The sequence below is a fragment of the Pochonia chlamydosporia genome, chromosome 4 (genome assembly GCF_001653235.2).
Source record: "Pochonia chlamydosporia 170 chromosome 4, whole genome shotgun sequence".
NCBI lineage: Eukaryota > Fungi > Ascomycota > Sordariomycetes > Hypocreales > Clavicipitaceae > Pochonia > Pochonia chlamydosporia.
This window is the reverse complement of record NC_035793.1, coordinates 3,431,304-3,443,206: the sequence shown is the minus strand read 5'-3', so window position 1 is coordinate 3,443,206 and position 11,903 is coordinate 3,431,304. Positions and strand designations below refer to the sequence as shown.

The window sequence follows — 11,903 nt, the reverse complement described above, 5'->3', positions numbered from 1 at the left end:
CAAACTCCAATCAGCGTGCGTTTCTGCCGCCATCTACAACCTAACAGTCAATAATCAATAATTCTCCATGATGATGTGATAGAAAAAGTCAACAAGTTAAGCGGCAAAATGACCAATCTGCAGCCGTCGCATGTAACTAGGCGCAGGAGACGCCGCTTACCGCGCTTGAAAACTTGCAGCGCCGTCTCTTTCGTTGGGATCATTCTCATCTTCGCCAAGCCGGTTTAGATGGGTTGCACTGCTGGAGAAATGAAGGCGGTGATGCCCATAAGGAGACGCTGGGCACCTGTCCACTATCACCGGGGGTTTCTTAAGAGCGTGTTGAGCGAACCTCGATGTGGCTAGACACCTGGGAGCTGAAGAAAGGATGACCGGCGATGCCTGGGTTGGTGTACGGAGTAAGATGATGTGTAATAATTCTGAGCTGACATCTGCCACAATGCCAAGTTTCCTCGTTGCTGATTGAGGGTTGATTCCATTTTCGACTTCTGGGGTCCTTGTCGTCTAGGCGTGGACCTTGAGAGACGAGGGCAGGGGGCAAACGATAATGTCATGGACGGTGGTCAGCAGGATTCTCGTCTTGTATCTTCCATGTCTCGTTGGGGAGCTCATTCAAGCACTTAACCCAGCCAGTTCAAGTTCAGCCCAGAGCTGGATTGGATGCCGCTGATAGCTGCGCCCGTCGCCCGCACTTTTACCCAAATCACCCAATTCCAATTTCGCACACCCCCGCACCTTCGACCCGACAGAGTGGTTCAGCCAATGGCGGGTGGCGGGGCTGCAGGCCAGGGTACCACTAGTCTGTTAGTCAACGTCTGAGAAGTGCGCATGAACGAGGTGAGAGATGAAAGCGACTCGGGCAATCTTGCTTTTCCAACCACTGCCCTGCCTGCGTGTACCCTCCATCTGTCTGTCTGGCTTATGATTGCCCCATCTTCATCAGGAGCTGAATCTGCCGTCGAGAAGCCGCGCGGAGAGACCCAGCACTCCGGCGAAGATGTACCCCCGTGGTGCATTGTTCGTTGTAGTGGCAGCGAAAAGGTCCATGTCTTGTCTAGTAGCATCGGACCAGAACCTCCTTCACCCAGGCAAGATCGCACACCGTATGTACGCTTTTCCTTTGGTGTTACCGCTTGTGTATTCTTCATCCGTCAGTGAAATTAGTCGCACCAAGTGCCTTGCTCTTTTGGGCATTGACGGAGATTGTTGCACTGGGCTCTGTGATCTTCGATACCGAGTCAAAGCCACTGTGACAGCATAACGAATCTGCCAATTGACTTGAAGCTTAAGCTGTGGTCTTCGGCCTGGCAAGACGTGGCTGGCAGCGGCCTTCCTTGCGCTGGTGTGCACCCATGTTCCCAGCCACAGATCCTTTATCCCTCACACCACGGTGTGTGCCCTTATTCCTTGGGACCACGTATTTTGTACACCGTATCAAAGGCGAATTCAATCCTCGTAGTTATTCCACCACGCCCATGGCGCGATGTGTTGCCCTGCAAAGTGAGATGGAATCCAGCTCATTTCCTCTAAACCAGCCCCCCGTCTAATATACCTCGTATTCAAGGTTAGGTCTGCCTTCAGTAATGATTCGAAGTCGATCCAAAACCGCACCAACTGGTACTTGCCACGCTTGGTAACAACATTATTACATCAAATAGTAAGGGTCTCGAAGTCCCACTTCAGCGTGTGGATTTTTGCGAGTTACCGATGCCTCTCTCAGCTGCTAATTCTCGGGTTTAGAGTACCATCGTCAGAGCTCTTGGGCGTAGCATGGATCAACAACGTGAAGATATGCCCAGAAATATTCTTTAGCGTGCCTTCATATTCTTCGCCACACCTGATTGTCGATGTTTCATTGCATATTGTTGCAGGGTGGTGGTCAAGTGGTCCATCATGGATGTCTTGCCAACTGCTTGTTTACTGCTTTACCAAGCATGCTCCAGTTTGCCTAGACGGAAGGTTCATGAATGTCCCATACTGCGCCGCTTCGTACCATGCCGTTTAGCGTATCCAAGCTACCAATCAATCCCCTCCTGAACTGGACAGGGCAGAAGAGCAATGGCCACCACTATTTTCCAAGCTTCGTTGCGTACTTTGTCGAGAGGGGTCAGCCTAGTAAGGCCGATGTCTTGTGCGACTACAAATCCGCAAGTTCTGTTGTATCTTCCACATCCAGGGACGATCCACCTCCCAACAAGGCTGTATTGGATATTCCAGGTTCTAAAGTTCAAAAGGGCACTCCCACATAATAGTCACCACTGGCGTCAGCTGGCCAAAAGTCAGCATCCTGATCCGACGTTGAACATCGCCTCACCATTAAGCCAGAGAAAATCCAGGAACGAACTTACTTTGGTCGATTCGTATGAACTTAACAAGCGAATACTCAGTTGTGGAGCTGGCAACTGTCGCCCCTCGCTGGAGAGACCCGAAGATGTAGAGCCCTGAATGGCACCTCCTCTTCAAGCACTTTGCCCGGGAGAGATGGTCGCACAACACTAGCGTCCTTGAGTCTCTGACAAAAAACTAGGTTAGCCGAAGATTCCTGACGGACCCAGCCGAGCGGACAGGCCCTGGTTCGACAGGGTTCAGGGGTGCTTGAAACTGCCCCAACTTGTCTGTTGTGAAGACTTTTGCCAAGGTGAGGATTCAGCATGACTTCACGGCGTTGACGCCACAGCCCTTGGTGTATGCCGGACGGAGCTTATGGACTACGTTTGATGTAGTCCTCGACGGCACTTGGTGTCGACTGGCTCGTTATTCTCACTGATACCAGGATACTCGAGCTTTCTCTGAAAGTCGTAGAATTCCTACCACCAATTCTCTTGGCTGAATGTGGCTCCAGGTCTCCCCTGGTTGATACAGCCAAATCGAGACATGTAGATTGGGCATCTAACCACTAGATGTGCTTGACGTCCACTGTCGACCAATGCCACACGTCATGCCTCGTGCGACACGGAATGGGCTGCGTTAAGTGGCCAGTTCTGATCGAGGTCTTCCCAAGACAATTGTTTAATTGGGCTTGGTCGAAGCTGTTTTGCTAGACAACCACATCTATAGATGCCCAAGGTGTTGGATACCAGCTTAATATAGAATTAAATATGGCCGCGGCAAACATCTCGCTCTATGCCCATTGCCACCCTCAAGAGCAACAAGCTAAAACGCAGATTTGGGTGTATGGCATATCCGGCCAGGGTTCCTCTGTTGTCGCAAAAGCCATCAGTGTCCATGGATCTGATCCTCTCCTTTTTCAGGAGCTTACCTTGGCGTGATTTTGCTTGTTAGTGGCATTGGTAAAAATGCACTAGAGGAGAGCAGCTGAAACCTGGCATAATTGCTCAATGGCTACCGTCGACTTTCATGGTACAATTGGCTATCCAACTGCAGGTCAGTGTGTTGTTGGCTCTCATCTTCAGGTAGTGTGGAAGCAGGTACGTGGACAACGTGTCTCGGCAAAAGTTTTCCCAGAGAAGCCACAAAGGGCGCCAGCAACATAGCCACCAAACCGCCAATTGAGCGGTGTGCAGACAGTTGAGGTATATCGGAATCGTTTGGTGTCGTTCGTATGTAGCTGATGCACGGAATCCCAAACGACTGGGAACGAATCACATGGTGCAGTCAACCCGCGGATGGGGAGACGTGTCTATTCCGTGCGCTTTCGTGTTGACATTGCGTCATGAACAAAATGAGGCGAGGTCGCAAAACCTGGTCAAAAATGACGACAGGCGACCGACGATGCTATTTCGGCCGTTTCGCGATACTCGGCGGCCACTGCTTCGTACCGTGGTCAAGAGACCTGACTCTTTGGCCGTCGACCAACGGTCCAAACGGCCAAAATTCGGGTTGTTTCATGGCTGGGTCGCAGCACTGGCGACAGTGTCGCACAAGTCAACTTACATTTACCAGCGCTCACAAAAAGTGATGCGTCGGTGTCAAGCTGCATAGACATCGAGGTGACCATTCGCCCCGACATGGCACGATGTGACTAAGGCGCATTACATGACGGACCTTTTTTCAATTGTGGCCTGCATCTGCAGCCACATCTGGGATCTGCCAGGAGGGGTATTTTGTTTCCTTCGAGACCAGGTGGCTACCTAGGAAGCGAGCAGATCTTCGCACTCGAGCCGGCCATTGAATAGGCCGATGTGAATAAGACAATCAAAACCAAGAACCCGGCGGTGACCGATTAAATTTGCAAAATCATGCTCCAGCGAGAGACTCAAACAGAAAGGACGCAAGTGACGAAGAGTGTCAACTGAACGACAATCCGTCTCATCATATCTGCGGCTGATCAGGAACAGCGTTGGGGCCTTTCAAATGTTGATTGCGGAAATCAGCATACAACAGGCACCTTGTGCACGTTCAGCGAGATTGTCGCTGAGATACAGTAGTCAAATGTCTGATGCCTGCGGAATCCATGCAGACACCGAGTTGAAATTCTGCTAACCCTGAGGTGTGGTGGTTACAAGCGCCCAGCGTTGCGAGAGCGACATTTCTGTACCAGATAGATGTCAACCAAGAAGCTTTGGGATTGCGTTTGAGGCCAACGTTGGCCAACTGGGTTTAGACACGCCAAAAGCCTCAAAAGTCAATGGAATCAATCCAACGCTTGAAGAGATGATTCATTTGGCAACATATTGCCGATGTCACCCTCTTGTGTTTCAAGTTTGTTAGTACAAAGTTGTTGCTTGCCGCGCGCCATTGTCTGACACAGAGGCGAGCCAAGCCCTGGTGACGACCTGCATATACATCCTTCAAGATGTGTGAAACAACATCGAAGCCGATATTGCGCAGCAGAACGCCCAAGGCTGGCAGATTCGCCTGGAATACACACTGACACAGAGCGTAGATTATCGCGTTTAATGCTGCGGAGGCCACGATCTTGACCCCAGCAAATGCGCACCAAGGGAAGTTGCCATCTCCTCCGCCATCCGGTTTGACTTCGCTGAGACCTAAACTAGCCAATTTTGGCCTTGGGCTCTGCAACAATTTGCACTGTAGAAGCTGTTCTGAGACGGAAATAAAATTGATGAAGCCTCGCCAATTCGGTACCAGAACAGGTACTGCATGGCGACGGTGTTCTTGTCGTTGAAGATATGCACCTTCAAATACCTGCGTGTTACAGCGACTTTAGCCAGATTTAGGCTTCGTGTTGGCAAATGTGGACAACGCCTCTTGCAAGCCTCAATTTGTCCACCTCCTGGCTTCATTGATGAATCGGCCAAGAGCTCTGTGGAGACCCATGGCGACCATCAACTGTTCCCCCTTAGGTTCGCAATGGTGAAAGCCTTGGGCTGATGCCGAAGTTGGAGAAATTTAGGAACAACCCACGGAGGGTCAGCCCGACACTCTGCCTGCCACTGGCTCACATCAAATGGCTCGTATGATATTGATCGGCAGGCGGTCCGACTAAGGCTCCAACAGATTTGCTGATTTGCGATTGGCCTCTTGTTCCCCAAAATGCAAGCGGCCACGGCTGCGACCCTGGATGCAGTCCTAGACTCTACCAACACCCTGGATATTCCAGCACTGGCCTCATGAGGAGCTCTTGGATGTCCACTGCTGCAGCCACTCAACGAGGGCTACAATATGAGTCTAACACTGCCGTGTCGTATGTCGTGATGTGCCTTTTTCAAAGCTGTAGAATATTAGGGGTCAAGAGTAGCCATAGTACCATTATATGACGAAATCCTGCAAGCCACTGCTTCACAATTCCTATGATCTCACCCGCAAGACACTCAAGAGGTTCCGTGTACCAACAAATGACATTACAAAAAATGTCACTCGGAAGTATAAAGGAGGGTTCATGGATCTGGTAGCGGCATCATAGCCACCACCCAAGACATATCCCGACCGTGAGCATGGAAGACCTCGCTGGAGAAGAGCTGCAAAAAAGTTGAGAAGGGTGCTGAACTCAGACAGAGAATGAAGCGGGGAATTGGGTGGATGAGGGGTGAGGAATGCAAGTTGCTGGCTGTCAGGACAGACGCAAACCCCAGCCCTGTGTCTTCGTTCCTGGCAGAAGCTGAGGCAGAGAGCCATAGACGGAGCTGCACTTAGACGCTAATAATGCCATGACAATGTAGGCGGCAAGTTGTGCAAGGGGCTGAAAATGGTGTCCCTTACATGTTTGCATCGAGCTGTTCCGGAAATCAACGCCGATTCAGGAAAAGCACTAACATTATTGCAGTGCTGCTGTGAGCGCCGCAATGGTCACCAGGATGGCCGTGAGCACCGAAGGATGGCCAACAAGAGTCATCGTAGCCTTGTTCATTTGAATGGCCCAGTCCTGATTCACCACGAAGCTTCAGCATATTCTTGCCAATCTTAGTGAGGCGACCAGGACAAGATTGGATCTAATCAACCGTCACCAGTGCTGATACACAGATCGTTGACGTTTTGGAGTGACACAGCAGCACTTTGGATACCGAAAGAAGCATAAGGAATCCGGTGCATTGCGTCCCTTGCGTCTGGCTGACGACATACTTGCCGGCCAGTATTGGTACCTAATGTACATTCTTTTGAACTCAAAACATCTGTGAACCGTAGCAAAGGAGCTGTCAAATGGCCAGAACCGGCCATCTATAATAGCTTGGGCCGCGTGGTGAGAGGTAGGAGAAACGGAATCGTGGCTTAAGTTCGTGGTGAATTGGATTTCCTTCGAGTAGGTATTGGAGAAATCTGAAGTTGAGGCTAGAATGAACAAAGGTGGTCGGAGAGTAACATCAGGCAGCTGTAACAGAACAAGGGTGACTGATCGATAAGCCAAAGGGGGTGTGAATGGTCAAGTCCTGATTTCTCAAGCATCGAAATTCCCTCTGGTGACTGGGCAAACTCGACCAAGGTCGACAGACAAGGGTATAGACCAGGATCTTCATGAGGAGGGTGGCGCGTGGAAGAATGAAGAAGCGAGATTGTTTGATTTCCCCCACATCACTTGAGTGAGTTGCAAAGGGCTTGAAGACGCCGTAGCACAGACAGATCAAGATGCCTATGACAGACTTGGAGGCTAGGCCTTTGAGAGTTAGATGTTGCCTCACTTGCAAACGAAGATGCGATTAGTGTGGTGTCAATGATGTGCTGGTTCAAGTCGCGCTGGGTGGGAATACAGTAGTATCTTTTTTCAGTTGAAGAAGACCAAGTGGTCGTTTGCCTTTGCGCTCAGCGTGTACCAGAAATCGTGCTCTCAGTTTCGCAAATGGATTCTGGCTCTCGGTCGTATTGACACCAAGTCGCATCAACGCTTTCTGACAAAGAAACCCGGGTGTACCAGAACTGCCCATTCCAAAGCCAAGAGTCTCTTGTCAACAGGCCAACGTCCAATGCAAAAACCAACTGCATATGAGTGACCGGGCCGCAGCAGGGACAAGGACAAGGGCCTGACGGTACCCCGTAGTCACGGGGAACATGACGGAGGAGGTTACCTATCGTTGCAGAGTGCCTGATAAGGACGGTCACACTCTTCGATCTTTGTGTCCATTGGTGGGCAGCAATGTCAAGATCAAAATTTCACGAAGTGGCGGGTTTTGGCCATGACTGCGGGAAGCTTTGTCCAGTCCATCAACACGACCACTCGTTAGTTGCTTGTTTGGTGTCCATGGTCTTTCCGGCTCTGTGGACGAAGCGGATTGGCAATGGCTCGCTGTTGGGACATTAAGTTGGTTTGGTGTAGTCCGCACTCCGTAGACGCAAAGAATTTCTTTTCAACATCCAACTCCTTGCCAACATGCATGCTGTGTGGAGCTTGCCCATGGTTGGACTAATTTTATCCGACTCTTGTCTGTGAGAAAATTTCACCATGCTGTTCGTCGACCATCTGGTTTGGCATTACCCGCCGAGTGGTCTTGGAGGTTTGTTGGTTCATGTGTTCGACAACTCGGTCCCTGCTCGCACCCTTGTGGGAACTGCACAGTCGCCCAAGCCATCGCCAGTGTTCTAGTTGCGGTTTCAAGCGAAGATGCTGGACCGGGCTTATGCCAACCAACACCGGAACGCAAGGCCACAATCCATTGCTAGGCCCATGTCATGTTCCCAGGTCCCCATCCCAGCGCGAAGTGCCCCGTCCTCACTCTCTGTACTCCGGTTGTGGATGACGGTGGCTCCAGCCCAAATACATGAACACTCGACACACACCCAGAGCCTAGCCGCTAATGACCACACCAGTGGGAACCTTTCATCTTCATAGCCCAAGAGCTTGCCCAACAGCCATAAGTCGACAGCCATTGTCGGAGTCGTAGCAGGTATTCGAGCCTGGGTAGAGCCTGCTTGGCCGATGGGCAGATCCGCGCGCGCCAGGCTAAGCCCGGCCCCAGGTCTGCCTCATAGCAGCCGTTTTGGTCAGTTCCAACAGTTGGTGGCTTTCGGTTTCCGATCCCTCTAGTTCATACACCTCCCACAACTTTGGAACCTAGGTGTTGCGTCGTCGATGTTTGCTCTGTTCATCAATTGTGGCGCTTAGCTGTTCACACACCCACTTGGGAAGCCGAATAGTCTTGTCTGGTGTGTAGAGGCGTTGGCAGCCGAGTGAGTCGAGTTCAGTGCAAGTACAACGTGCAAGGCCAGGCAAAAGCATAAGTCTGATCTGGTGTGCTTTGATCAGGTCTCTGGTAAAAGCGCCTGGTTTCAAGTGTCCGTTCTGGTCTGGTGTGGTGCGCCTGGCAAAACTGGAACAGTTGACACCAACTTCTTCCAGGTGTCAGGTCCCAACTGCCAACTGCCAACTACCAACTACCAACCGCCAACCGCCAACTGTCTGCCCGTTGAGCGACTTGCTACTCCGCACCGGTCGAGACGGACAGACAACCAAACAGGACTTGACGTTGTTCGCTCTTTCCATGCCTCCTTCGCAGCCCGGTGTGTCGCTCCTGCCTCTGCCTGACCCAGCTCGGCCTTGCCTTCAGGTAAACACACACACACAACATTGAACACTCACGCTCACGCACACGCACACACACAAATGCTCAGCCATAGCACAAACACACGCCTCTCATCTCTCACGCACGCCTCTCACCCTTTCGACGACGAGACTGCCGCCCAAACTTTCCAACCAATATTAAGAGGTGCCATCCCCGGCCAGATCTGATTTTTTTTTCTTCAAGCTTTCAGTCTCCAGCATTAGTTGCTTGTTTAACCAACCATTGCATTCAACCATTGCTCAACGTACACAACACGCTGCTTTACCCCTTAAGACTTCAACCTCGCTTTCTCTCACACTCTGCATATTTTGGCTACTTCGTTCCTATTCCACAATTCCGTACCGCATTGGAGAAATTGCTTTGCTTATACATGCTTTACCAGTCTCCGGAATAAGAACCTTACTTCCCACGAAGTCCGTTTCTTCCGCTGGAGCAAACCAACTCGAGACCTTCACCACTTTTATATTTGGCCACTATCTGGTCACCTCTCGCCTCCCGAACCCTAGCCTCACAAGAACAAGTCCCAACGAGGTATATGGTTTTCGATACCAGAACTAGTTAGGAGAAATCTGGAACAGACACTACAAGTAGCGGAAAGTGTTCACTATACACCTCAACAACATTGGCGATTTTGGAGAAATCTGCGGTCTACGATAACTGATTCACTCCTGTCCAATCCAACTAATTGCTCGTCCATTGAGCCTCTATTCGCTTACACCTGAGTGTCCTCGGTACCGTATTAATGTGAGTGGTTTCAATTTTCTCTCAAACCCTGACAAGCCCAGCGACATACATTGCTGCGCATCCTGAACCAGCCGCCTCCAGTCTGACCTGCGGCCACAACATCAAATTTCTGCTCCCGGGCTGTGCTATTTTTGCGTATTTACATATTCACCATCTTAACAATTTTTTGCTGGGTCATATTGGGGTTGGGGTACGGCTCTAGCTATCTCCTGGTTCGACCTATTTGTCCTAGGTGCTCTGCTAGCGTTCGCCTTTCGTCATGAAGATCTCTATACTCTATACTCGGTCAATAGTTGGGATATGGATTCTCTCTCCCCGTTTTACCCTTCCCTCCCTGCGTCGTCGCCCCTCACAAAATCCTGAACCTTGCTATATGGCCAAGCACATCAATCCGAATCGTGGTCCGCTTCCAAGACGGCCTTTATCGTGAAGACAGCTTTGGTGACGTCCACTGTCATTCCTTGGTGTGCTTCTGAGGGGCCTCAGCCAGGCCAACCACCACTCGTGTGCGGTGTTCCGAACTTCTCGGTTGTTCTTTTCTTCGTGCCGATTTCTGGAAGCTGATTTGAAATTGGACTCTAACATGTGTGATATAGAGCTGCTGGCAACTCCTTGGACCCTGCGGTTAGCCACTCGGAACGGGCAATTCACGCTTAAGAACACGAACAAAGTGCACAAAGTTCAGCCAAAATTACGTCGCAGTGTTTGTCGCCGGACTATCGCGTTGTCCTTGGGGCCAATTCAGGCAACGCGGTTAAGATGTCCCAAAACTCGTACGCCTTCTTGAAACGTTGTTATTGCCTCTGCTCCGAACATATCAAGGACTAACTACGCTCCTCAGTGGTGATGCGCCTCAGCAACTTCATGCTTTTCGGCAACATGGCCGTTACTATGGGTCATGGCGGCCACGGAAATATCTATTTCCCATCGATGCGGTATGGATGCCGCTTCCCCGTTTTCGACTGGATTCTAACCCGTTTACTTAGGAAGAGCTCAATCGAATGGATTTATTTCATAAGTTCTTTCTAGTGGCGCGTCGAAACGCCCTCTACTTACCAGACTTACCTCAAAATGGCCCTCTTCGAGTCTTGGATTTGGGCACCGGAACAGGCATCTGGGCAATTAATGTTGCTGAACAGTGAGTCAGATGTCTCTGCCATAGGTTTCAATGTACTGATTGTCTGAGAAGAACAAATGTAGAGCCCGTCATCATGGCAGTAGACCTTCATAAAATCCAGCCAGCTTTGTATGGACAAACACCTTGCCCTATTTGCGGTTTCATTGCTAACCTCGAGAAGAATCCCACCTGGAATAACCACCATCCAGTTCGACATTGAAGATCCGTCTTGGGAATCTTTAATTACGGGCTGCGACTTGGTGCATATTCGGATGCTTTATGGAAGCATACGTTATGAATTGTGGCCAGAAATTTACCAAAGAATATTCCAGTGAGCAAGCATATTCAGCAAATCGCGGTCCGACCTCCAGATGCCCACTGGACAGAGCTAACTTTCTCTCAGTCACCTCACGCCTGGGTCAGGATATGTCGAGCATGTCGAAATCGACTGGGTACCTGGATGGGAAGGAAATGATATACCGCGGGCGTCTGCCTTGAAGGAATGGTCGGATCGGTTTTTGAGAGCATTAGACCGATTTCATCGCAATGCGAGGGTGGACGCAGCTGCCGCTAGGGGGGCAATGGAGGCTGCTGGATTTACCGACTTCAGGGAAGAGGTCATCCGGTGCTATGTCAACCCGTGGATGTCCGATCGCCATGAACGAGACGTTGCGAGATGGTTCAATCTTGGTCTATCTCATGGTATCCCGGCAATGAGCACAATGCCTATGATTGAAGGATTGGGCATGGATCAGGAGGAGGTCCGAAAACTCTGCAGCGACGTTAATCACGAGATCTGTGTGTTGCGATATCACGCATACTTCAATATGTAAGACTTTGACCACCCTACTGGGAGGAGAGGTGATACTAACCACGGTTGGCTCATGTTAGGCATGTCTGGTCTGCAAAACGACCATCCGACCATGAAGTTGGTGGCATGGCATGATATTGTCTCCGGTTGCTACGTTGCCCAACAGTGCATGTGTAATAAGTTGCAAGCAGTACACCGACAGTTACATCAATATCGTCCAACAAACCGCAGAAGCAGTGCGCTACACCCTAGCCGCCCGAAGGAAAATGTTAGCTTCCTCGTCCTCTTATCAGATTGCTGGCTTGAGGCTCGCGGTCTT

The 11,903-nt window shown here is 50.6% G+C and overlaps 1 protein-coding gene across 1 annotated transcript; it reads left to right on the top strand.

The window, feature by feature from the left end:
* Positions 1 to 10,415: 10,415 nt before the first annotated feature.
* VFPPC_08439 (methyl transferase) lies at positions 10,416 to 11,719 on the top strand (the record flags this gene model as incomplete). Its single annotated transcript, XM_022428611.1, has 7 exons — positions 10,416 to 10,429; positions 10,498 to 10,591; positions 10,643 to 10,794; positions 10,846 to 10,902; positions 10,955 to 11,104; positions 11,177 to 11,602; positions 11,665 to 11,719. 7 exons carry the CDS (start codon positions 10,416 to 10,418, stop codon positions 11,717 to 11,719), a joined length of 948 nt encoding a protein of 315 aa, XP_022284409.1.
* Positions 11,720 to 11,903: the final 184 nt, after the last annotated feature.